Source organism: Aulonocara sp. 'chitande type north' Nkhata Bay, linkage group LG23 (assembly GCF_057382095.1).
Source record: "Aulonocara sp. 'chitande type north' Nkhata Bay isolate Kocher_YH1m ecotype deep benthic linkage group LG23, A_spYH_male_GT1.1, whole genome shotgun sequence".
NCBI classification, from domain to species: domain Eukaryota; kingdom Metazoa; phylum Chordata; class Actinopteri; order Cichliformes; family Cichlidae; genus Aulonocara; species Aulonocara sp. 'chitande type north' Nkhata Bay.
Genome location: NC_141365.1, coordinates 21,796,069 through 21,821,959, shown reverse-complemented (window position 1 = coordinate 21,821,959; position 25,891 = coordinate 21,796,069). Strand labels below are relative to the sequence as shown.

The 25,891-nt window shown below is 38.8% G+C and overlaps 3 protein-coding genes across 7 annotated transcripts in view; 2 read left to right on the top strand and 1 right to left on the bottom strand.

Moving 5' to 3' along the window:
• Positions 1 to 358: 358 nt before the first annotated feature.
• Positions 359 to 25,891, bottom strand: part of lipt1 (lipoyltransferase 1) — a 26,581-nt gene continuing 1,048 nt past the window's right edge. Inside the window, exons 2-5 of one of the 4 annotated variants that reach the window (XM_086284235.1) lie at positions 15,732 to 15,837; positions 2,384 to 2,918; positions 1,596 to 1,817; positions 359 to 1,514 (exon numbers count right to left, since the gene is read on the bottom strand). In XM_086284235.1, coding sequence (XP_086140361.1) covers positions 1,102 to 1,514; positions 1,596 to 1,817; positions 2,384 to 2,891 — 1,143 coding nt within the window. In that variant the 5' untranslated portion in view covers positions 2,892 to 2,918; positions 15,732 to 15,837 and the 3' untranslated portion in view covers positions 359 to 1,101. Of the gene's footprint in view, positions 1,515 to 1,595; positions 1,818 to 2,383; positions 2,919 to 3,343; positions 3,601 to 15,731; positions 15,838 to 25,891 lie in introns of those variants that run through there. The other 3 variants (XM_086284233.1, XM_086284234.1, XM_086284232.1) reach the window with 3 other exon arrangements.
• LOC147301694 (uncharacterized) lies at positions 4,843 to 15,699 on the top strand. Of its 2 annotated transcripts, XM_086284218.1 has the most exons (14): positions 4,843 to 5,162; positions 7,875 to 8,105; positions 8,221 to 8,637; positions 8,722 to 9,459; positions 9,730 to 9,767; positions 9,862 to 9,964; positions 10,234 to 10,582; positions 10,782 to 10,857; positions 10,943 to 11,082; positions 11,174 to 11,277; positions 12,124 to 12,181; positions 12,274 to 12,359; positions 12,499 to 12,612; positions 15,278 to 15,699. In XM_086284218.1, exons 2-14 carry the CDS (start codon positions 7,980 to 7,982, stop codon positions 15,311 to 15,313), a joined length of 2,385 nt encoding a protein of 794 aa, XP_086140344.1. In that variant the 5' UTR covers positions 4,843 to 5,162; positions 7,875 to 7,979; the 3' UTR covers positions 15,314 to 15,699. The 2 variants fall into 2 exon arrangements, with proteins under 2 accessions (XP_086140344.1, XP_086140345.1); XM_086284219.1 differs by having other exon boundaries at positions 5,135 to 8,105.
• On the top strand, positions 18,760 to 25,653 carry LOC147301693 (required for drug-induced death protein 1). The gene is made up of 2 exons (XM_086284244.1): positions 18,760 to 19,153; positions 24,789 to 25,653. The coding sequence occupies exons 1-2, from the start codon at positions 18,941 to 18,943 to the stop codon at positions 24,927 to 24,929; spliced, it is 354 nt and encodes a 117-aa protein (XP_086140370.1). The 5' UTR covers positions 18,760 to 18,940; the 3' UTR covers positions 24,930 to 25,653.

The following is a 25,891-nucleotide window of genomic DNA, read 5'->3' as shown; positions in this document are numbered from 1 at the left end:
TCACGTGACCGTCTGTTCACGGAGAAATTGTCAGAGTGACACCTCCTGTTATATTCCCCTCCAGTGATTGGTCAGCACGCGTGGCTGAATCGGTACTTTTGCGCATGCGTTGTACGCCTTCGGTCTGACGACTTACAATAAAACTGTATTATTGATGATGCATTCGTTTCCTTCAGCCACATGCTTTTCATCATTATTAACTTTGTCCCACAGACATTTATTTTGAAAGTCTGATCATATTTTTGTGCTTGAATTGATATTGGTTCAAATACATGTAATGATATGGTGTTTTAGGCTGATTTTTACCCGACAGTATACACATCAACTTGCATTTAAATATTTATTTAAGAAAATGAATATATACGATAACAGTGCTGGCACATTTATCGGGAGAGTTAGGTGTTATTTTACAGTACATGCTTAATAAAATAATAATAATAAAATAATTAAAGTTAACGGAGAAGGTTACAGTAAATTCATTTTTACCTGTATGTTTTGATTTGTGTGCTTAAAAACTGTTTGATTTATTGTTTTTGTGAATTTCCTAAAACAATTGTGTTTTCGTCTAAATATTTAGATGTTAAATACTAAAGTTATGTTAAAGTTAAATGTTTAGGCCTCTTTTAGATCTTGTTTTGCTGTATGAAAACCTTTTCAAATGTAGTTTTATGCATTTATAAAGAAAAAAGCATTAGCTGATGAGAAAAATGAAGGCGATAATAACATGAGTTTTTGTATTTTTGTTGTAGTTGTTTTTGTATTTTACCAAATAAAATATAGAAAATAATAACCTGTGTGAATTTTCATGAACAGTTTTCACAGCTGTGACTAAATTACAGCAGCTCCTTTCAAGCATTTCAAATGAAGTGAAAAAGCAGCTCTGTTCACTCAAGAGGGTAAAAAATGAAAACTCAGATGTCCGTAAATGTCTGTTCCAGGAAAACCTCTCAGCTGTGACGATCATTTCCTTTATTAATTGATTAGTTTTTTGGCTCAGATGATCTGCCCATCAGACATACAGACATCTCCTCCATTTCTAAGGTTTTAACCGGCTGTAATGTGGCCTGCAGCCTCTCACTTGTGTTTCATATTTGCCTCGTCTCAGCCCATCACAGTGAGCATGGCATCACACAGGCGGTGCAGTCGTGTGTGCGTTGCCCCGCTCTCTGAGCGTAGCAGTGTGCTGAAGGCAGCGGCGGCTCGATGTGGACAGAACCTCTCTCCAATCAGCACACTGCTTAGCTCGCTGCTTAGCCGCACGGGGACCCACTCCACAGGGACGTCCAAGTGGCAGCTCTCGATTTGCCCGTTCTTCACCTCCATTTGCAAGCGAGCAGAGCAGCGAGCGGGCGGCTGCTCATTCGTCAGCTCCAGCTGCGTCTCCATGGTGAACTTAGGCGTCTTCCCAAATGTCCAGTCCCAGCTCCGCAGCTCCATCTCCATCTCACCGACACCAGGAAACATGGACTCGTTAGTTGGGTCTATGACGGTCAACGCAGAGTGCAGGCCAAACTCTGAAACAAGACAAAAATAAATAAAGCAGAAACGTTTGAATACAGACAGAGCGTATCCTTTGGGGTGCAGGAAGACCGTACCTGTGTTATACTGCTGCACCAGAGCACCCAGGAGCTCCTCCCATTGCAGGGAGGGGGCATGGTCTAGGAGGTTGGCAACAGGCGAGGGGACGCTGGGAGTGGCATTGCTTTGGATGCCGGGGCAGGAAGGGCGGAGCACAGAGGAGAGGGCGGAGCGATCGGCAGAGTGAAGCAGTGTGCAGTGATGGTACGACGACTTCCTGCTCAGTCTGGATGCGGTGCCTGAAAGTAAACAAAATAACAAATAAAAAAAAATAAAAATCAGAAACATGAATGTAAACATCAAAGCTACACAAAAATAAACAGAGAATAGGCAACAAACATGAACAGTAACAAACACAGTAACAATTCTGGATTCTGAATTTGCTATGAAAGAGGAAGAGCTAGCAGCATGTGACCAATCAGAAACATGGAAACATCTACTTTTAGTTTTTATTAATCCAGCTGCAGAGTCGGTGTGTTTAATAGTCTGAGAGCAGATAAAGAAAAATATATTAAAACAACATTTAAAAACAGATATAAAAAAATATGAAGGAATACAGTTGCGTCAATAATCTTTATTTATTGCTCATCAGGCAAACATGAAGACTTTAGACCCTCCAGCTCTCTACACTGTAATAACCACCACCATTGGGTGCTGCCAATGAAGTGTTGATTACAGTAGACCAGGGGTTTCAAAATCATTTATCATTAATTAGTCTGTATGTCTTTTATTTCTACTGTAATTAATTAATCTTCTTCCCTTTTTTGCTTTCTTGTGCTTTGATTCACTCCCTCTAGCCTCGTACCTGAGATCTTGTATCGTCCGTTTAGTAAGATGTCAAACCTGTCGGTGGCCTGGACGTCCAGTCCGGGCCGGAGGCGCCTCAGTGTGTCTGTGACCACCTTCAGGTTCCTCTGCCGATCGTACGCCTTCTTGGAAGTGAAAAAGGTCAGGTTGAGGTTGCCCAGGTCATGGAAGACCGTCCCACCGCCGCTCCGCCTGCGAGCCAGAGGGATGCCCGCTCTCCTCATGACCGGCAGGTTGCACTCGGTCCAAGGGTTCTGGTGGCGCCCGATGACAACGGCGGGCCGATTCCTCCATAGCAGAAAGATGCCACGCCCCTGCAGTTCTACGTTGGCGTCAATCCAGTCCTCCAGAGCCAGATTCTGGTACACATCGGTGGAGTGAGACTGGAGGACCAATCCTGCACTGTCAGAGTCTGTGAAGAAGCTGGAGCTGGATCTGGAGCAGGCTCGCTGGTTTAAAAGAGAAAACGTCCTTTTGATCTGTGACATCATTGTGCTTTCTGACATCACTTCATGTCAGGAGGTCAGGAACATCTAAAATGTCAAAATAAAAGCAACAGGAAATGAATTTTTGTCTTTTTGTGTGTGCACTTTTTCCATCATAGATATTATTGTCAACGTTTCAGGTGGAAGGACAAAAAATAAAAAAACTGATGGAAAACTCACTTAGCTTAAAATAGCTATCATCTGTAACATTTCACTAATATCTCAATATTTTTTATATTTTACTCAGAAAAGGAATATGAAATATATTTCTGGTAATTGATTAACTGTTTGAACCTTGTCATTTGGCAGAAATGGAGCTCTTAAACCTTTTTCTTTAATAACTTTGAGACATTTCCTTTTAAATTTGGAAACAAAGTTATTTTAATGACAAAAACCATAAAGGACCAGAAGCAGCAACATAAACAGACACTTTGTATCATTGTTTTTTAAACTGCACCACGTTCACGACGTACAACGTAACGTCTGACGACACAGACCCCTGCTTCTCCGAACGTCCTGTAGCTGTTAGCTTACCACTAACTCCTCGCGCTGTTTTTAAAACGCGAGCTGCAGCTGTAAGTCATTTCACGTGCACAAACAGCCACTCACAGACCGTGCTTACCGGGATTGAAAGCGGATGCTGGTCTCCGCAGACCCGGACCGGAGATGAGCTCCTGGTACGGACACGAACTGCAACCAACTTCCGCTTCGAACTTTCAAAGTAAAACTACGCAAAGCCTTACACAGATTTTTATACACCTTATTTTATTGTCACAGTATATATTTGGTTTTATCCTTAAACAACAAGAACAACGAAATAAACAACAAACAATATGAATAATCATAACAAAAACTAATTAAAAATACATAATTGATATATAATAATAGTAAATAAATAACTGAATAAATAAATATATAACTTAAAACAATAATTACAAATTTAAATATCTGTGACAACAAGGAAAAAAACACAATCACAAAATAATTCATTTAACTGGTTATGAATTTGCATGTCCTCCATAATTTAATATTAGGGAAGTTCCTGGCAACTAATTTCTTAGTCGACTAAATGAGAACAAAACGCAGAGTAAAACTAAGGAACACTCAGATATTAAGCAAAATTAGGTCTAACAGGTTTAGACATGAATTGAACACAAATTCCACTTATGTCTGTTTAACATTTTATTAAGAGAAAATACTAACTTGAATGTAACTAATGCATTTATGAAATGAAAGTTTTGATCTGACTGACTTTTATCACGTAACAAAAAACTAAGACAAAGGACTTCGCATCCTACTGCGAAAAAAAAAAAGTCTTGCCACAAACTGTCAAAAGGGTAGCAAGGAAACTAATATAGTTACGAAATCTAAATCTAATTTCTTTTAAAAAAAAACTTTTATAAATGTGTTTATACGTGATGTTCTATCACTTAAAAATTGCTGACAGAAAGAAGCTGAATAACTGCTTTTATTTTGGAAATACAAAGCGTTCAGATTTATGTATTTCCGCCTTTCCTGAGACTTGACTTGAACTCAGTCCTTCACTGAGAAAGCGGCCGTGCTGCACTGCAACATAGCTGACAACAGTTCCACCGAAAGTTTAGTATTCTGTTTATTTATTATCTTCATTTTCCCGAATTCAAATGTACTTTATGTGCTTTAACTCTAATTAACACAGACGTAGATAGTAGAATACAGACAACTGAGGTCTTGTTTTATAACACAGAACTATATATACGTGTATATATTTTTTTTTAAATGCCATTATTAACAAAAATTGCATATGCAAAAATATAAATATAAATGTTCTGAGTGCTTGATTATTCTCAAAGTAAACTTCAGATTAGAATAATCTGTGCAGTTTTACTGTCTTTCTTTAATCTGGACTCAGACGTTTCAGGAAGCACCAACATGGTCAACAAAGCCGCCAAAAAACAAAGTGTTTCGAACATCTGCAGCAACATCTGCTGAGATTATAAAATTATTTTACCCACTTTGTTGTAATAGAATAAAGTTGTTAACCACATCGATTCAGTCAGCATTAAGATTGAAAAATCTTCATTTATTCACATATTTTGCGCTCTTTAAGATTCTCATTTGATAGTTTTTGTGTCTTACATTTCCTTCTTTGAACGCGTTGGTCTCCTCGGGCCTCTAAACTCGTAATCATGAGGAAGAAGCGCAGAGTATGAAGAATCGACCAAAGAGAGGAAGAGAGTGTGACCACATCCTGACACACACATACACACACACACGGTCAGAGTCAGTCAGTCTGAGTGGATGATGTTTCAGGTGAGCGCTCATTTTTGCATTTCAAACAAAATGTTTGCTGTCATTCTTCTTGATTTTTACTTTCCGTTTGTTCGTTTGTAATATTTACTGTTGTGCATCTGTCACATTAACCTTTTCAGCATAGACGTTTTCGCTCTAAATGATGCATAGGTTTACAGTTAAGGTGGAAACTCTCTGTCTCTATATAAAAATGTACATGTTTTAAAAGGCTTCATTATCTTTTCTGAAAAAAAAAACATTAAAAAAAAAACTAAAATCCAGATGTGAAAACAGAAGAAAAAGAATGAAATACAATGTTGGTGTTGACCTTCATGTAAAACTTGGAGGTGTCACTTTAAGAAAGGATGAATTTTAATTATCTCTGGGTGTGAATTCTTAGAAGTGTTATCACACATTCACACTTAGTCATATAGGCACCGTGTGGTCTACTTAGTAATGACAGGTCTACTTTGAGTTTAGTTGAATCTTCCATTGCACAGTATAGGTCAGCAGAGCCTTTCTACGCACACTAACAGTGCTTAAACACAGTTATTTCTGACTGCTAACTTTCTTTTCGTACAGGGTTTCAGCCACTGAAGAGGCAGCATTTCTTAACAAGAGCTATATTTGTTAAAATTAGGAAGCTATAGTGTGACCTGATGACGGCAACAGCTAAAATGCTCAACACGTGCCCTATACCATAACAACAAAGAAGTTAGAAATAAGGATTTTCACTTGAAACATGCAATTCTAATTGGACCATAATTTCCAAAGTAAGCTTAAAGTTTGATTATACTGAAAAGAAGACTTGATGGAGTGGACTTGAAAGTAAGACTGACATATAAACTCATTGGAAAAGTGTTCACTAAGCTCAGAGACCAAGTGAGCTGTAGACTAATTTTTCATACACATCTATAAAATCAGGCTTGTGCTGGAAAACAAAGTTGTCACATTTTTTTCTGAGGTCCTCAGAATATCACCCAGAAAAAATTATTAGATCCAGTCTGGGAGAGATGAATGAGTTCATGGAGTATCTAAATGGGTGTACATACCCACCAAGCACTGGACCTCTACTGATGATGTTTTCAGGGCCAAATTTAGGTAGCATTTGTGCAGCCCAAAAGTAATTGGAAATTGGGCTGTGTTTAGTACATCTGATTTGAACCAAATTTCAATCAAGGTGGTCATATTATGTGGGCATTTTCAGGTTGTTGTAAAGACTCTTAGAAAATGATGTCTTGCAGCTACAAGGGCTTTGAATCTGTTGATGAACTGGGGACTTTCTTGTTGGAATTTGTGGAGGTGTTGCAATGTTAAAAGATTTGTCTGCTTGCGTGGGTTAGTGGTGTAAAGTAACACAAATAAGCCACAGTCTACAAGTTGCAAAGGTGAAGGCACAACAAATCTCAACCCCTACATGGATACTTGTGGTGGGCACTTAGCCAATGATTCAACTAGCCATGTTTTCTGCTCTGCTAAAGTAAAAAACTATCCTGATGGGTCCTATAGAGTTCAACCACTTTAATCTTGCAAGGTCTTAGCATTGCTTATCCAAACTAATAGAGAAACAAACAAACAAACAAATAGAGAACTAATGTTGTGTTCTAACATCAAAGGTACAAAACAAGTTTAAGTCATCATCCAAAGACAACAACATCTTGTGTGAAACTCCTCACAATCTTGGCGCTCAAGAAAAACAATTAAAATGAGTTTAGGCTTCAGCAAATGCAAGCTAAGTTGACCACTGGCAAGTTCAAAAGCTCTAACCTTACCAACTGGTTTGAATATCCCGGATGAGACCCCATATACCAGAAACTGGCTCTAGGTATATGGCAAAGAGTGCTTTACTTAAAATAGAATTGATCAGAAATAAACTTCCTTCCTTCCATGTCAGCCAGTTATCAGGAACTGTAAGCCAGGACCACCTGCAATACAGTAGGACTGCATTGGACTGTGTGGAAAGGCTTTATTACTAAGAAGAAGATGGATGGAAGGGCAGACCTTTCTCTTTTCTTGATATCTTTTTAGTGTAAAGAGGAAATGCCTTCTCACGTTTAAAAGTTGTTGAGTTGTTGCTCCTGATGTTTTTGCTTTGTGGGATGGAATCATACATTCAAGGCTATATTAGGGCTCCAAAAACACATCAATCTTTGTCTAAATTTGAACTAAACTAAACACTGCCCAGTTTTCAGTGACTGTTTTACAGTTAAATAAAGGCTAACCAGATGTTGCCCCACATCTGGTTTTTAGTATGTCTGTGTGCCTACACAAACTCTCATTAATCATTCATTATCACTTCAACTTAATGTTATTTGACTTCAAAATTTATTTCAATGACAGAAACATTTCATTCTGACCAAAAACTTTTGAACATTAGTATAGCTGCATTTCAAACTCAGCAGACAACCCCTATCAAGACAGATTCAGATCTACTGTAACAGTAAAGGTTTTCAATTGATATTGTGACTAATAAACAACAATCTAGATGTAAAAAAAGCAAAAGAAATGAATTAAATCTTTTTTTTAACCTCTATTATATATTCTCAAAATAAGACCACACACACTCACAGAAAAATAGACATCAAAAGAGTTTGCTAATAGAGTTTTTTGAGATTTTCCACAAAACAGTAAGCAAATTTTCCTCTTCCTTATCTTTTCTAAGAACACATCTGCATTCATTCTCTGCACAGAACCCAGAGTGTCACTAACCAGGCTTCAATTGCATCACTGCAGATTCTCATGAAGATGCCATCCAGATAAAGCACCATCTACTGACCACAATCATGCACAGAAACACACACACATTCAGGTCAAACAAGTGTGCATGCGCATGACATCATGTCTGACTGTTGGACATATTCTTCATCATCTACCCCTCCTATCACCTACCACCCCTCCCAGACCCCACCTTCCCTCTCCTCCCCCCACTCATTCAGGAACCATGGAAATCCTCCACACGCCAAGGTCATCATTTTTATTTTTTCTTTCCTTATTTAGATAATAATTATTACTGTTAAAAAAATCTTCTTACTAACTTCTACTCATCAATTTACTCATTTATTGATTTCCTCATCTTCAGGTTACGTCCCCTCACCTCTTCCCCCAGCAGCAGGGATCCTCTTCCCCTTTCTTCCATCAGCCTCAGATAAACTCCCCTCAGACTCCATCCCCTCACCTCCCTCCTCCCCAGCTGACCTCCCCTCAGTTTGCTTATCCTCCTGTCACCTCTCCCCACCTTATACCCCATGCTCAGGTGACATCCCCTCATCCTGAACAACAGCCACTGATAACCTCCCCTCACCTCCTCTCCCCAACTCAGCATGCCCTTTATCCTGAACTGCAGCCACAGATATCCTCCCCTCACCTCTTCTCCTCATCTCAGCACAACTTCTTCTGCCAGAATCCCGATCCAGACTTGGATCATTCAAACTGGGCCAAATGCGAATCCAACTCTGAACTTTCCTGCCTTCTTAATGGCAACAGTTTCTCCTACCAGGTAAGAAAACAGAAACGGAACTATTTTCTCTCATCCTGAACACAGATTGATCAATAACCTCTCTCTATTTCTGATCTAAAATAGAACCAAACCTCAGCTCATCTGGATTTTCAGAACCAGAACCAGTTCAGTTCTGGTTTACCTCAACATGAAGATTCCTTGGAGAACACACATAGATCTTACGATGCTCAAACGCTTCTTTTCAGTGGTGTGTGCACACATAGTGACACGTCTAATCCAGGTGAGGACAGCTGGAGGCACCTGGAGCCAACCGTTTCCCAACTTCAGTGTGCCGCATTGGACTCCATATCTGCAGGAGCCCATCAAGCTGATCCATCTCCCCACAGGCTCTCTGTGGGAGGGTGGAGTGCCACAGAGCTCAACCCGGCTGAAGACTTCTCCAGCACCCAGTTTTTCCAGGATGGCTACCTGAATGCTCCGCAGCCTTTCTGTAGCCCCACAACTCCTGGTCCAAGTCCTCATTACCCCCAAACCCCAGCAGTCTCCAGCCCCAGTCCTCAAATGCACCCCAGGACGGAGAGAACAGGTTTTCACACCCAGATAAACAGTGATCAGACCTCTGATCCAAGTCAGTACCACCAGCGCCTCCTCTCAAGCCAAACAGAGCAGATGCAGAACCTGACAGGCCTACTTCACACTGCTGGCACGTCTGAGACCAGCTTGTCCACACCAAGACGGGGCCAGCATGTCAGGAATGCTGCCCAGTCTATGAGCCTCTCTACTGGGCTGAACTGGACAGAGGAGTGTGGAGGAGGGAAAGGAGGGAAAGGAGGAGATGATAGTCATGCAGACTGGAACTGGGTATGTTGTTATGCTAATTTAATTTATATTAAAGATTATAGTAAATATGGAAGTATGTACAGTAAATATCAATTTGCTGAAGACAGTAGGTAAATAAATCTCTGTAACTAATATGGGTAAAACAGTCAAGTAACAGACACCAACTATATAAAAAAATATAAAGTTAATTTTAAAAAAGTAGGTGTTTAAAAGTAGAAACAATCAAGAAATAAATAATAATGTCACCATACCTTTATTCTGTTGTTTTATTTTTCTTCTGTTAATTTTTAGATGCAAAAAGAGCATACCGCTGAGAGTCTTGACACCAGGTAACCCCAATCCCTATCAATAATAAGCATGTTTATAGTTTTAAATCTTTATTTATACATTTTAATGTCAATGATTCCAATATGTGTGTCACAGGCTGCTGTGTATGGTGTGTAAGCGTGACTTCAGGAGCCTGCCAGCATTAAATGGTCACATGCGTTCACACAGTGGATTCAGATCATCTACATGCTTGAAAAAGGTCCTCAGTAACATCTAAAAAAAATAAATGAAACAAATCAAATCTATAAATCATATATAGAAAAGATACCAACAAGTTAACCAAGTCATAATTCTGAAATCTAATTATTTATTTTATCGGGACAAGAGAGTCAGGTCCCCACACTGCCATCTATACATTGTCATCTAGGCTGCCCCTAGTGGGCTCTTCATGCAAAACAATACAAAGTAAGTCTTTAATATTTATGGATGGATGGATTATTTATTAATTTCTTTGTTACATTTGTTTAGGACTCTGCCCCATCGGTTCAGCGCCCATTCACCATGGTGCTGCCTGTATCTGTCCCAGTGAAATCACGAAGTGTGTCAAAGGCAAGTAGGGGTGGTCAGACAAGAAGCAGCCGCCTCCCTCCAGCTACTGGAAGCACTGCACTCTTCCGCAGCCTGATGCGCCCGCAAGATGAGGAAGATGCTGCCAAAGGCATTAAAGATGGTGAAAAAAGAGTTGCTTCTGCACCTAACAAAGGCACCCGTCACTACACCCCTCCACCCATGCTGTGTCCTCAGAGGGCGGGGCCAGGGTTGTACTGCTCCCTTACCACCAGGAGGCAGCAGAGAGTGCAGACTGTTCAGCTCCACAGTAAGTCATAAAATCGCATTGACGAGCACCTGAAATCTATAACCATCTAATTTTAGCCCATTTCAGCCTCCAAACACTCAACAGTTACGATAAAAACAAAAGCATCGCGCTCATCCTGAGTCGATGAAAAAACAAACAATGAGCAGTATGATTGGATGATTGTCATGACACAATGCTAAAGTTAGCATCTGACTGGCAGATGGAGCCAGGGACCTTGGTGCCAAAGAGACTGCCTTTCTTCCTCCTGGAACACTAACATCAGGAATCGTTAAGCCGTACGTAATGTTTGCTTCTTACCAAAAGATCTTTGTTATTGTTCTATCTACTGATCGTCTGGTAACCTGGTACTGTCTATCACAGGCAGATCAATTTAGGGCGGGGCTTCCAAGCTGAGATCCCACCGCTTCAAGACCAAAAATATGCCCACTCTGACTCCCACAATGCACTGCTACAGTGGACTCCATGGGATGATCTAGAGCGTCCCGTCAATCAGCACAGAGGTACACAAACACATAGAATGCACAGAAATCTTGCTGTTGTTTTTAGATGATCTTGGAACTAATCTTAGAAATGGAACCACTTTTCAAACAGTGGAAACTCTGCTTATGATGGCTCGATCCAGCGTGGTCCCAGGGGGTGGAGCCAGCGCAGAGTACACTCTCCAAGTCTTATCAGAGTGCAAAGGAGACTTTCTGGTAAAATCTCTTTGACTATTTGGTTCTTCAGTGTGGGCTACATAAAAATGTGTTATTATTGTTTAGAATATTAACATGAAAAATACAACATTCTGAATAGATTACAGAATGGGCCTTTTTTTCTACAGCACCAGGTGAACCAAAATGCTCAGATACACAACAAAAGCCTAAAAGCTTCAAAAAACATCACAATGAAGGTGAAAATAAAACATGCTCAGGAAGAACAAGAAACAACGTAATTGGAAACCCTGCAAAGAAACAAGAAGACCACAAAGAAACAAAAAATACACAAAAATGTCAACAAAGTCATAGAAATAATCACAAAATACAACAAGACACCAGAGTCTAGATTCTACCACAAAGACACAAACATGATCGCATATACATAATTAAAACCACACCACGAGACAGAAAACAACCACAAGATACATAAAGCTCCTACAAAATGACAAAAAAAATCCCCACAAAGAGACAAAAACATCAGAGAGCCACAAAAAGCAGTTACTAAGACAAAAAAGTGACAACAAAGACATATAATCCAACTGCAAAGAGGCAAGAAACAAGAGACAAAAAAACAGACAAAATCCACCACAAGGACACCAAAAAGAGGCAAAAACAACCTTAAAGACACAAACAGCTACTGTAAAACAAAACAAAACAAAACAAACACACAAAAAAAGACCCAAATAGACTCAAATAACACCAAAAAGACAAAATCCACAAACCAAAAAACTATTTAAAAAAGTATATCTGAAAAAGCAAAAATATTAATGGGACTATAAAAATCTACTTAATCTTACCATGTCAGGCATGACTAAAATGACATCACTTTATTATGTCTTTCAGCTGACGGTAGAGAAGCTGCTATCGACTCCTGAACCCAACAACCACCGTCACCACACAGGTCAGCTGTTGTTCCATCTAACCACAGACTCAGAAATTCACAGATATAAAAAACACAGCACATTTTAATTAATATCCCTATTTATACTGTAGGTGTGAGCTGGAGTGCAGCAGAGAAAAGGTCACTGGTGAAATCTCTGCAGCTCCATCAGAAAGACTTCAGTAGCATCCAGAAAACTGTGAGTTCCTGCTAACTAGTGTTAATGTCTTTCTGCAGTGCCACCAGTGGGTGAACCAAAAGTGACAAATTTTGTAAATGACAATTGCTGTTTGTCTGTAACAAGTAATGATGTATCTCCATGATGTTTGTATCCTCAGGTTCAAACAAAGTCCCTCTCTGAGTGTGTTGAGTTTTATTATCTCTGGAAGAAGAAGCTGAGTCTGAGCACCAAGACATCAACTAGCCTGACAGTCTCTTTGCCCAACACAAATGTAAGGAACAAAAAGTCTTTTTTTTTTTAATGATTTAAATCAGAAGGGTTATCATAGCTGTAGTGGCCCTTTTAGTATATCTGAGTTACTGAAATGGACTGCTGTGACCCAGAAGTCTTTTCATTCCCCTAAACTTTATGGACAAACCAATGACTGTCTGCCACTGGTTTGTAAAGTCCAATTTTTAAATTCCAACTTTAACATATTGTGAACCCTTTGATCCCATTAAGGAAAGTGAAGTCATACGTTATTAGCTTATGCTAGCAAGACACATACGCAGATATCCGCTAAGTGTTAAAATCTATTTGAATGTTACTTTACTCATCACAACTGGGACACTTCTGGATGGTCTCTTAGTAAAATAAACTGCAAAGCAAGACATATTATTGGTTAGATAAGTACATTAACAAGTCTGATCATCTTAAGCTATTGCTATATGCTGATAATGTGATTCTTTATATTCCAGAATTACACAAATCAGTTCAAACAGAAGAACCAGTTCAGCTGTTGGCATAATAAGATATGAGGGTGGATGAATGGGTTGATTAAAACATTGGGCTTTAACATTGATGACTGCAGTTTGTTTGACCCGTTTTTCAGAATTAACAATTCAGCTTTTAAACCTTACTTCTCTAAATCAAACAGTAATGTAGCAGGACGTCTACCCTCATTCAAGTACTTATTTTATACCAATTTATCTTTTGTGTCTTTGGGAATTGACTCAGGACTTACTGGTATTTAGCCTGATTAGGGATTTGTGATGTTTTCATGGGACTAGAATTAGGACTAATTTAGACTTTTAAGCTGGACTTTATTGGAGTTAGCTATGCTGTCTTTTAATTGCTCTAAAGTTCTCTCTGTTTGTGTGTGGGGTTTTTTTATAATCAAGTATGGAAAAGAGTCCTTTTGTAAAGATTTGGGCTTTCAAAGTTTACTTAAATCTTTAACCAGGCCCTTTCTGTAATCTTAGTGATCAGTCAGTAAAATGTCAGGTGCAGTTCCTGTAGAGTCAGTCGCCTCAGAGTTTCAGGTCAGTGAACAGATATGAAACTAAAGGCTGTGCGAATAAAAACCACAGAAACCAAATTCCTGTTATCACTCCACACACACACTGCAGCACAAAACACACACAAAAACACACACCGGACAGCCACTTCCTGTCAAGAGCCGTCACGTTTGTGAACACACTGTGACATGACATTTCAAATAGCCACCGTGTGAGTGTGGTCAGAGCTCAGCAAGTTTCCATTGGTGTCATTTAGAGTTTTATCATCGGCTTCGTGTTTTAGATTTCCATCAGTTTGATTCATTTCAGCTTCCTGTAGGTACACTGTGGTTTTAGTCTGTTTCATGAATCTGTAAATGTGTCTTTACTTTGTTCCATGTTACTCAGGAGGCTGATCTTTTGAACACACACAGTGACATCTTGTTCAGAATCCAAGTCTACAGGCAGCACCTGAGCTGTGTGAAGTTTCTACAGGATGTTTTTGGAGATGAAAGACTGCACACTTTACAGCTACAGATATTTGAAGTTGGCAGGCCACTAGTCAGAGTCATGATAGATAATTAATATGCCCCATACAGCCTTCTACTAGGTCTGCCTCATTGTAGCTTGATTATTTACCATGATGATTTATAAATATCAGCTAGTTATTGAATATAAAAATATATGTTTGTAAAGGGGATTTCCTACAACTACAAATATAATTCTAATTTAAAAAGTGGTGAGACTGGCGTGGGGCAATTGGTCATGTGATATGGAGTTACGATCTGACTGGGGGTCTTTTTCTTATCATAATGCCAATCTAATGAGTGCTCTAGTGGAATCTATGCAGTCCTATGAAAAACTATCTACACCTGAAGATTCAGTACCTCTAAGAGCCATCTTTAGCTGCAGCAATTCGCAGTAATCATTTTCTGTATAACTTTAACAATTTCTTACATCATTATCAAGAAACACAATCATGACTGCAGCTTTTTACAATGGTGCTTCATGCAGTTATCGAAGCTTGTGGGCATTTGTTTACGCACGGCTCTCTTAAGGTCCCACCACAACATTTAAATCAGATTCAGATCTAGACTTCGACTCAGACCATTGCGACATCTTGAATCTTTTCTTTTTCAGCCATTCTGTTGTAGATTTGAAGCTGTGCTTGGGATCACTGCCCTGCTGCATGACCCAATTTCAGCCAAGCATCAGCTGTGAATGACCTGGTTCTGTGGATGCAAAACAAGTCCAGTTCATCATGTCAAATCACTATTGTCAAATGTCTCCACTTTGCTCTTGCATGTCCAAAAGACATTTCTCCAGGAGTCTTGTGGTTTATTTAGTTGCAACTTTGATAACCTAAGCTCTGCTACCATGTTCTTTTTAGAGAAAAGACACCTTCTCCTGGCAACCCTTCCAAACAAGCCAAACTTGTTCAGCCTTTTTCTAATTAAACTATCATGAACTTAAACATTTAACATGCTAACCGAGGCCTGTAGAATCTGAAATGTAGCTCTTGGGTGTTTTGCACTTTGTCTGAGCATTACATGGTCTCACCTTGCAGTGAATTTGCTGGGACATCAACTCCTTGGAAGACTGTTGCATTGTGTTAACACACTCATTTTGGTGATAACAAGTATCACCTTCTTTTCTAACTTCCTCTTTTTATTTATGCAGGGTCAAAGGTCGTCAAGATCTCAGGCTGCTTCATGAACTGTTGGACCATCGCCCTCTGGAGCTACACACTACTTACCAACACAAGGCTTGAACCAAAACAGCTAAACTGTGTCTGGCTTACTTGTTCACAAAACAAGGCATGCTCCTAATTTGATAAAAACCATCTCTAAATCACTAAATGAGCTGAAAAGGAAAACTCCACCAGGACAACCTTTCACCTTGGGTGTTCTGGTGGACACAACAACAGTCGCCTTGAGGTGTATAAATTAAATTGAATTGAATTGAAATCGAATTGAAAGCTTTACAATCCGTTCTGCAAACTGTAGCTTTTCTTTTTTCTGTTATGTCCTTTGACTGTACAATATGGTATTTTAAATGTAAATGTGTTTGTGTGTGTGTTTTAAATTACTGTCAGTTAATAAACCCACAAACTAAGAAAAGCCAAGAGTCTTACTTGAGAGCACCTCCAGACTTAAGCTCAGGCATGTTGGGATATTGTTTTTCTTCCTTAATCCTGTCAGTCTTCTGCCTCTGGGCCTCTGATGCTCAGTAGAGCTCCACTTATTACCACACCAGGGAACAACAAAGAGACAAAGCAGAAAAGTAAACACATGGGGCCGCAGGCTTTCTGTGTGAGTACAGCTCTTCACATCAATGTCCTCTTTTTCAACATCAGAGGAACATGCTAAAAATAAGTGGATGATAATAAGCCTGAGTAACAAGGTGTCAGACACATTGGTGAGGTTTTACCCTCACTATTGTGTCAGAGGTTATCCCAAAAGCTGTTTTCACACATTCACTGCAGACCTGAGATTTTTCTACACAAGACTAGACAAAGGTGCATGTATGAATGCAAACGTAGCATCAAAACCAACAGTTAGGTTAGGTTAGGGTTAGTCAGAGTTATATGCAAGTCAGCCCAAAATCAAATACTGAGTCAAGGCTAAAAAGTTCCTTGTTGAAACCTACAAGTCCCAGGTGAAGATATAAATCAAGACATGTCAAGAGCAACAAGTCAGGTCAAAAGAATAAAACCAAAAAATCGTACTTGACCTGTGACCAGCAATAAATTCCATGTAGACTGGTCTTCCACACCATAGTGGGACAACCCATTCTTTATGTAGCAGGTTTAATATATAATAATATATAAGACCAAAATATTTACAAGCTGTTACCACAAAGTTGTGTGAAATGGCATGTCATGCCAAAGCATTGTGTGACAGGTCACATGACAACAACCAGTGACAGTAATATCCAATCAGAACCATGTCTTACACAGGTCAATAAATCTGAGTAATACACACTGTGTTGTCATAAATGTGAAAATTAGTGCCTAGAAAGACAAAAAGAAAACTTACAAGAACAAGTAAATAAAGGATGATATCTCTACAAACCTGGAAACATATAGAAGGAAAGATATGCATGATGTTTAATCCAAGATGTAACAAACAATAATTATATGCAGTTGATTAGAAAAATATCAAACTTCCATTCATTCATTCTCTTCCGCTTATCCTTATCAGGGTCACTGAGGACCTAAGTCTAGCTACCACAGAGCAAGAGGCCTGGACAGGTCGCTGATGCAGGGCTAACAGAGAGAGAGAGAGAAAGAACCATTCACACTCACGTTCTCACCTTTATCAGACTTACTCACCTAATTAACCACAATATGTCACATTCAGTATACACTATGCAAGAAATAGGTCAGTCATGAAACACAACATACAGTGTAAGCAGACCAAGCAGAAAAGAATATACAGGTGTAATCATAAAAAAAAGGATTTTATTATTCTGCAGAAAGGACAAAATCATTACAAAAATTCAGAATGACAAAAATGAGCTATTTTAGGAACCAAGTGGACCCATAGAAGAGGACAACTTAAGAACTTCTACTTAAAAACCACTTTACAAACCATAACTCTGCAAACTGACCTGCCTAACTGAGAGACAGCTCCAGTTATATAGCAATTGAATGAACTATTGTATACACCAAAGGTGAAAACTACAGAGATAATAGCTAACCATAATACAAGAATGACCCTATTCCCCCCCTGCGTGGTCACAACAGATGGTTAAGTCCATTCAATTGGCCTCTGCATTTAAACTAGCTCCACCCTCAGCCTCCTTTTTTACTCAAAAAAAGGAAGGACTGGAGCGGCAGCCAGGTAACTCAAAAAGAACAGAAAAGAATCCATATAGCGTGTACCAATGGTACCATAACAAACAATACAAAACAAATTCTGTGCCATCATTTGGACTATAGCTTATTGCTGGCATGGATTAGAAACTAACTCAAAATTTTGAATTGGTTAACTTATAATAACTGAAGCTTTACAGCCCGAAGTAAAATTAAGACAGTAAAAGTTAACATGAATATTACCCGAGTATTTCAGTTGTGCAGTTGTGCAGCCATCGCACAATGTTACTGACATTGTGCGATGGCTGCGATATTTGACAATATACATCATGTTATATGCCATCAGGTCAGTCTATCATCGAGACTAAAGCAGGAAATATCCAAGCTAAAGTTTGTATAGGGACTCAGTCATCGTAGTCTAAGGTGCTTGGAAAGAAAAGCGTCTGGACTTCTTTAAGTTTTCTTGAAGATGTTTCACCTCTCATCCGAGAAGCTTCTTCAGTTCTAAGCTCAACCGGTGGAGAGTCCCAGATCTCAATACATAAATGATAGTGTTGGACTAGGTTTCACTATGGGTTCACCTGAAACCTTGGCTGATTGTGACCAGAACCTGCTTTCACACCTTGGCTCATGTGTTTAGGTAGAGGATCTATAGGGGGTCCATGACCCTCTTGTGGACACTCCCATAGGGCTTAAAATCTGGGACTCTCCACCAATTGCACTTAGAACTGAAGAAGCTTCTTGGATGAGAGGTGAAACGTCTTCAAGAAACGTAAAGAAGTCCAGACGCTTTCCTTTCCAAGCTCTTTAGATCCAAGCTAAAGGTTTTCAGAGTGCACAGTGATGTCCATGTATCTAGGAGGGCTTGTTCTTCATGAATGTTTGAGTACATCTGCCTTTTTTTCCCTTTAAGACTTCAATTCCATAAAAGTTGTTTTGTCTGAGATTACTATAAAGCACTTTCTTCTACTCAATTTGAGCACTTAGTTTATCTCCTTTTGAGATAAAGTGGAAATGTTTTGTGTTTTTCAAACTAACGACTGAAGTCCGCTCAGCTGTTTGAGCTTTCTTCCTTTTCCTTCCTCTTATTTATTTACTTAATTGCTTAAAATAAAACTCACAAAAGTCAGTGTTTCCAGTGTGTCTGTGAAGGTTCTCAGTCATCCAGGTCATCGTAGTCAAAGGAGAGGAGTGTTTCCAGTATTTTCCCATTTAGAAATCTGCCTCTCAGCCATGTTACACTTTCATCTGTTTTTCTTGTTCTGTTTTTTTTTTTTTGTTGACCTAAAACAAACAGCAGATAAGCAAACAGGGAGGAACCGCTGCTGTGCACAAAACTTCAGATAACTTCAGCCTCAAAACTGAGGAACCTCCACATTCTTCTTCTAATCCTGATTTTATGTCAAAGCTCAGAGTTTCCTGTCTGCGCTGAGCTTGGGGCCACTAATAAAGTTTGACTCCTCCTTGCTCCAAAGGTCTCCCTGCCCGAAAGCAGGAGAAGAAAGTCAGACGACAGAGAGGAAGGGATGGGAGCACAGGAGAGGGAGGAGGAAGACGCTTCTTCAGTGGGGAGAAAGTTGCAGAAAACCAGCAAGGAGGTTTATTTCAGCGTCCTGCCAGATAAATATGAACCTCTGATTGAGGATGATGAAGAGAGAGAGGAGACTGCAGAGGAGAAGAAGAGGAAGAAAGAGGCGAGGAAAAAGAAAAGGAAAAATACATGCAAGAAGTACAGAAAGGTAAGAAGTCATGACCTTTGACCTGTGTATGAAAGATCCCTCTACACAGCAGTGGCATGTTGATGAAATCATGGCTTAGAACAGACTGTTAAAGACTAATAAGTACAATCAAGTTCAATTACATTCAGAAAATACATATAGTTCATATAGTTTACATAGAAATAAAAACATGATGCATTATGATGTAAATAAACGATCTAACTTAATAAAATACAGAACTAAAAAACAGCTCACCAGATATAGGTAGTTAAATGAGTTATATGAAACCTTTACCAGTTTTGTAACCTATATTTAAAATTAAAAACATGTATTACTGTAATTGAAATTTCATTAAATCACTTCTATCAAACAAAACAAAAAAGAAAAGGAAAAAAAACAAATATGTATCTTTAAATAAATATATAAATAAGGAAATGAACAAAAATATTATTCAATACCAGATTAAAAGAGAATTAAAATTGTATTATATTAAATGCCAAGTTTAAAAATGACTGCTATATTATGCTGTCATGGGAATGAATTTCAGACAGTGGTGGCAGAGTGGTTTTGTCGAAATTGATGGAATTATGAACTCTTGAGCTAGTATTAGTATCAGACTTTGATCCACCATGCAGTACCATCTGGAAAGCATGTGATTGGCAATAGCTTTTTTTTTCAACATGACCATGATCCCAAACACACTGGCAATGCAGTAACAGCATACCTGGATAGATAAATGGTAAATGGCCTGTATTTGTATAGCGCTTTTACTAGTCCTGCCTAGGGATCCCAAAGCGCTTTACACACCCAGTCATCCACCCATTCACACACACACATTCACACACTGGTGGAGGCAAGCTACAGTTGTAGCCACAGCTGCCCTGGGGCAGACTGACAGAAGCGAGGCTGCCATATTGCGCCATCGGCCCTTCTGGCCAACACCAGTAGGCGGTGGGTGAAGTGTCTTGCCCAAGGACACAACGACCGAGACCGAGATAAACACACTAACAGTGTTTGGCCTCCCCAGTATTGACTTTGAAGCTCATTAGAATTGTACAAACTCCATTTCTGCTTCTTATACTGTTTCCATGAGCACTTACATGTTTCAATGAATTACTGCACCTATTTTCAATTTTCCTAGTAAAATATAAAAAAAATGAAGGGTGGCTCAAAACATTTACTCACTACTGTGTACAATATAAATAAAGTACATAAGAATACGCAAAATAAATTGAATTTAAAATGAATAAATGAATTAAAGTAAGCCTGGTACAAATAAAAATAAAGAAAATTAAAGATTAACATTTAAGATTTATAAGATATATAAGAGTTTATATAAAACATGACATCATACAAAGTAGCTTAGGCAGTAACCACACATGGAGTTGTTTGTCTGCAGTGCAAAGGTGTTTAGTCTCAGCTCTCTGCAGTTAATTATTGACTTTTCAGCGTCACTACACAGTTCTGGCCTTTGGCCCCCAAAATAATGTGCTGTGATGATTGTATCCCTCTGAGAACAGACAAACATGGAAGTCGTAAAACAGAACTTTTACTATCACAAACACCTTCATTCAGCCTCAGAATGAAGAGTTGAAATGATAAATAACACTATTGAGTCCACACTGAAGCAGAGGACCACAAGCAGTCATTAGATTCATTATTTTCACATCCTCTTTATTTATTTAAAAAGAGTCTAAAACTCTCCAAAATTTACTAAAACCATCTAAAGAAGTTGAAGTTGGGCCAGGCTGTACTTTCATTATTACCACTTTGTACTCATGACATTACAGTCAGTGAGCATATCCTGGTAAATCCTCCTTTCAAATTCTTTGAATGACCAAAATTGACAAAATAGGACCTGAAAGGATTGACCTAGTTCATTATCTCAGCAGGAAAGTGTTTACGATATAGAGGTCAGAGCCGAGGAGCATATGAATTTCTTAAGGACCAAAAGACTCAAAGACAGACTCAAAAATAGTTTCTTCCCAAAAGCCATAATCACCCTGAACTCCCACACGCACTGACAACACAGTACCACCCCCATCCCAAGGACTTCCCTCTATAAACAGACTACACAACTACCATAACCACTGTGCAATACTTAATTTTACACGCAATAACCTACACTGTAAATACACAACACTATTTGTTTACTTATTTATCTTTTTTATTTTGTTTTCCCAGATTTGTATATTTATACATTTTATTTATGTTTTTTCTTTTCTAAATACTGTTCATATGTATATAGAGCTGCAGAAACTGTGCATCTCACCACCTTTATTCTCCCACATGTTTGCACTGTGTAGGAGATGCTCTGTATCTCATTGTACATCTGTAGAGTGACAATAAAGGCATTCTATTCTATATCTTTTTGCAACTACAGTGGTTACCCCCTAGTGGCTACCATGCAGAATGCAGGTTTAGGGCACTTCCGCTTTATTACCAAACTCAGAGGTTATCTGTGTTTTACACTGGCTTTGAGTAAGGCTAAAAAGACATTTTTCACCAATATTAAAGAATGTTACTGTTAATGTCTGGAAACATCTCACAAGTTAAACGTTGCCTCCTGGTGATAAAAGAACTAGTTCAAGCATTTATTACTTCTCGGCTAGACAGCTGTAATTCGTTATTATCAGGATGTCCCAAAACCTCAGAGAAGTTATCAACAGATCCAAAATGCTGCACTGAGACTACTGTTCAAGATCCTGCTCCTCACATACAAGGTCTTCAATAATCACCATCTTCTCTTAATGACCTCATAGCGTGGTATCACCAAAATAGAGCACTTTGCTCTCAGACTGCAGGCTTATTGTTCTTTGTAGAGCATTTAAAAGTAGAGCCTTCAGCTTTCCGGCCCCTCTTCTGTGGAACCATCTTTAAGTTTGGATTTGGGAGACAAACACTATCTCTACTTTTATAATTTAGATTAAAACGTTACTTTTTGCTAAAGCATATAGTTGGGGCTGTGTCAGGTGAGCCCTTAGTTAAGCTGCAATGAGCAGTGTAATTAAAGCTTCTTACTAGAGCTGGGTGATAGAACGATAACGATATGTATCGCGATATAACTTGTACTCGATAGAGAAATTAAGCTATCGCGATAGACCTCGCCGCTCTTGTCCTCTTAAAAAAAAAAAAAAAAAGGTCAGCCAATCCAAATTAAGTAGCGCAGAGCCGAACCAATCACAGCCGCAGCGTCACGTCGCGTGACTTGTTACGTACAGCACAAGTGCCAAGCTGCACGTGTGTTTGTTTGGGAAGCAGCCAGCGGGTAATGGAGCCAGCGCGTAATGGAGGAAATGAGTGTGCCGACTAGAAAAATCGAAAGCAAGTCTGGAAATACAGTAAACTGGTGCATGCGTCACACTGTGCGCCACGTTATTGTTTCGGTGAAATGAATTTCTACAATACTGTTACTGTTAATTCTACTCTCTGCAGTGTTTAAATGCTTACATATACACACAGTTACTGTCCGTCCACACATACGACTCTGTTCTGCTTCTATGCCGCAGCTTTGTTTACTTTTTCCCACCGAGGCTTCTAGACTTCTGATTGGCCAACATTTCTTCACGGTTAGGAATCTAGCGCCACCTGCTGCTTTGGCATGTTCATAGCAGCGTTTTCCTTCATTTCTGCCTTTATGTGTGGACGGGATTCTTTTTTAAAACGAAAACGGAAAATCTCCGTTTTCAAAAATACCCGTGTACGTGTGGACGTAGCCTCAGTCTCTGACTGGAAGCGCTAATTCGTCATTCGGCTTTTGTCAGACTAAAGTAACTGTTAAAACTGTTTGAAAAGCTAAGATATACAACAAGGAGAGATTGAGAATTTCCTTTTAGTTCTCAGTTTATTTGATATTGACAAAAGTTAGTCAGTTTTGTCTGTTCTTCTGTAAAACAAACTAAGATTTATTTTTAGAATTAATATTTTGTTTCTAAGTGGAATTGACAATTTAGTAGTTGTTTCGTTTGTTCTATTTTGAAACTTAAACGCTTTAGCGGCTGCCTTTTGTGTAGTTTGCAATATTTGCCTTTATCTATCTGAAAAAGTCTCATGTTCCTTAAGTACATCTACCCTGTCGAACTTATTATGGGAAATAAATATTTAAATAAAAACAAGCTGCTGATTATTTCACATTTTACTTGTGAGCAACGGCACATTTAAATCTTACAAATATAGTTATTTGGCTTATATCGTGATAGATATCGTTATCGCCTGAAATGAAAAAAACATATCGTGATATGAAAAAATCTCATATCGCCCAGCTCTACTTCTTACTATTAAAAAGTTTTTCCTTCCCACTGTTGCCACATGCTTGCTCATAGGGGGTCATCTGATTGTTGGGCTTTTCTCTGTATTATTTTAGGGTTTACCTTACAATATGAAGTGCCTTCAGGCAAGAATGGTTGTGATTTGGCGCTATGTGAATAAAATTGAATTGAACTGAACTGAAAGTTTGTTATATTTTGCAGACAGTAAAGCAGAAAGTTGACGTCCCAGCAAAACCACAAAATTTCAATTTCGATAAATTTATAAATGTATATATCTCAAATATTGTGGAAAATGTTTTACCCTCTGAACCTTAACATTTTCACAAACTAGGGACAAATTTTTCATTGTAATATAAAGTAATGGACATCTATGGGAAGAGAACTACCAGTGTTAAGCAGAGAAATAACTTGAAAATATCTCATCAGCTGAAATGAAGTTCTTCTTTTATAAATCTGTAGGTCTGTGGTTTGTCAGTCAAACAATAATAGACAACAACTCAGTATGATGATGGTTTATGGAGCTGAGGTTGTTTGGTAATAACTGAAGAGTTGATACTAAAACTGGAACAGAGTAGCTTTCTGTTCTTATGCTCCACACCCTTCCCTTTCTTAACCCCATTTGTTCATTGTCCTTTCTCACCAGACGCTAACCTTTTTTGCCTGTTCTGTTCTTCTCTATCAATAACAGAGATAAAGGGGATTTTTGCCCCTGTCTTAAATCTATAAACCTTGCAACTTAACCTGGTATCCACCTCCTTGAAATGTAACGACATGTTGCATCAAATTGTCTCGCTCAGTATCTTTCTCTCCTTCTAAACATTTCCAGCCACTACTTCTGTTATGTCATCATGTAGCTGGTCAGTCCTGCAGTAAAATCCATATTCCAAATATATAAACTCTATTCTAATCTACAGGTCACAAAGCCACCGCCTTTAGTATTTACCCAACACAACAAATGAGCCTTTGTTGTGCTGGGTAAATATGAAATAAATAGCTGCTTTGTTTACATATTTGGTTCAGCACTACTAATTTTGCTTCAGTAGGCAACACATTTAAAAAAAAAAAAAAAAGGTGCAACTTTTACCCTCATAGTGGTCTTTGCACATGTTTGCTGATGAACAATATGCATCTGCATTAGCATAACGAGTACAACAAAACAGGAAATGACCATAAACTAGTATTACTCATTATACAACTTCAACAACGGCAAGCTGTGGCTAAAAAAAAAAAAAAAAAACTGCCCAAGCTGACAAAGACCAATGCTAGAGACAGTTCCTGTATATTACAAGATAGTTTTTAATCTAGTTGTAATTGACCTTAATACCCGTGGTGGGTACAGAAAAAACAAAATTAAAGCACTAATGTTCTTCTTCTCTGGTCTGTTGCAGAATGTGGGGAAAGCACTACGCTTCAGCTGGCGCTGCCTGGTAACTGGTCTGCAGAGCATGGCGTCCGTGTACTCCACACCTCTCTCAGCTGTGGCCACCGTGGTAACAAATGTTCACCAAGCCAGTGGCAGCAAGACATGATGGGACTCGGAGGGACCAGGAGTGTAGCCCCTTATTCCTTGTGTTCAAGCTGACTTTGAATTCATCACCTCTGTTGTGCCTGTTTTGTTTTTATTCTATTTCTGAGATATAAACTGTATATTTACTCGATTTATGAAAACCATTGATACCTGTCACATTTATGGCCTTAGTTTTCAAATTTGAATCGAACCCTGCTGTTGTGTTAAATTAAACAATAGTCTTTCATGTTTCAAAATTCACCTCAAGCAGACCCTTCAGAACACTTTGGGTTTATTTACAGTGTTAAGAAGCTTTCTGTTCCGTGTGGGCTTTGGTAACCACTGGCAACCAAACAACTAGCAATGTCTGTGTACAAATCTCAACGATAACAAAGGAAGCTCCACCTTGTGGTGCTTCTCCACAACTGCACTTTAGAAACTCATTGACAGAGATAAATCTTCGAGGTTCTGGAGCACTAAACGGATATATTCTTCCAGTCAACCAACCATATTTGGATGAAGTAAAGATGCTCTAACAGGACGCTGACACACTCCTCTCCTTTCTGCTCTTTTATGTTTTTATCAAGGTTAGGAGAGTTAGTAAATGCTGTTAAAATAATCAGAATGAACAAAAAAAAAAACTAACTAATTTGTCTTTCATGATGTTTGTTTACATAATCAAAGGTCAGGTACTTTTTGTGCATTTCACAAGTGCTTATTGAAAAATAAATGTAAATATGACAAAAGTGTGAGGACATTTGTTTTTAAGTGGGCGTATTTGTTGATAAGTTATCTGTAATACAACGCAGGAGGTGTAGCACACGCTTTTCCATAGCTGTGGACGATGCAGGGAATAAAAAAGCTTCTACAGCAGCTACACAAAAGAGAGTAGAGCTTTCACATCATCATATATGACAGAGTAAAAACGAAAAAATTTATTTTTCCCCCCCACGCATTGCTGCTTGCGTGTTTCTACATGGACAC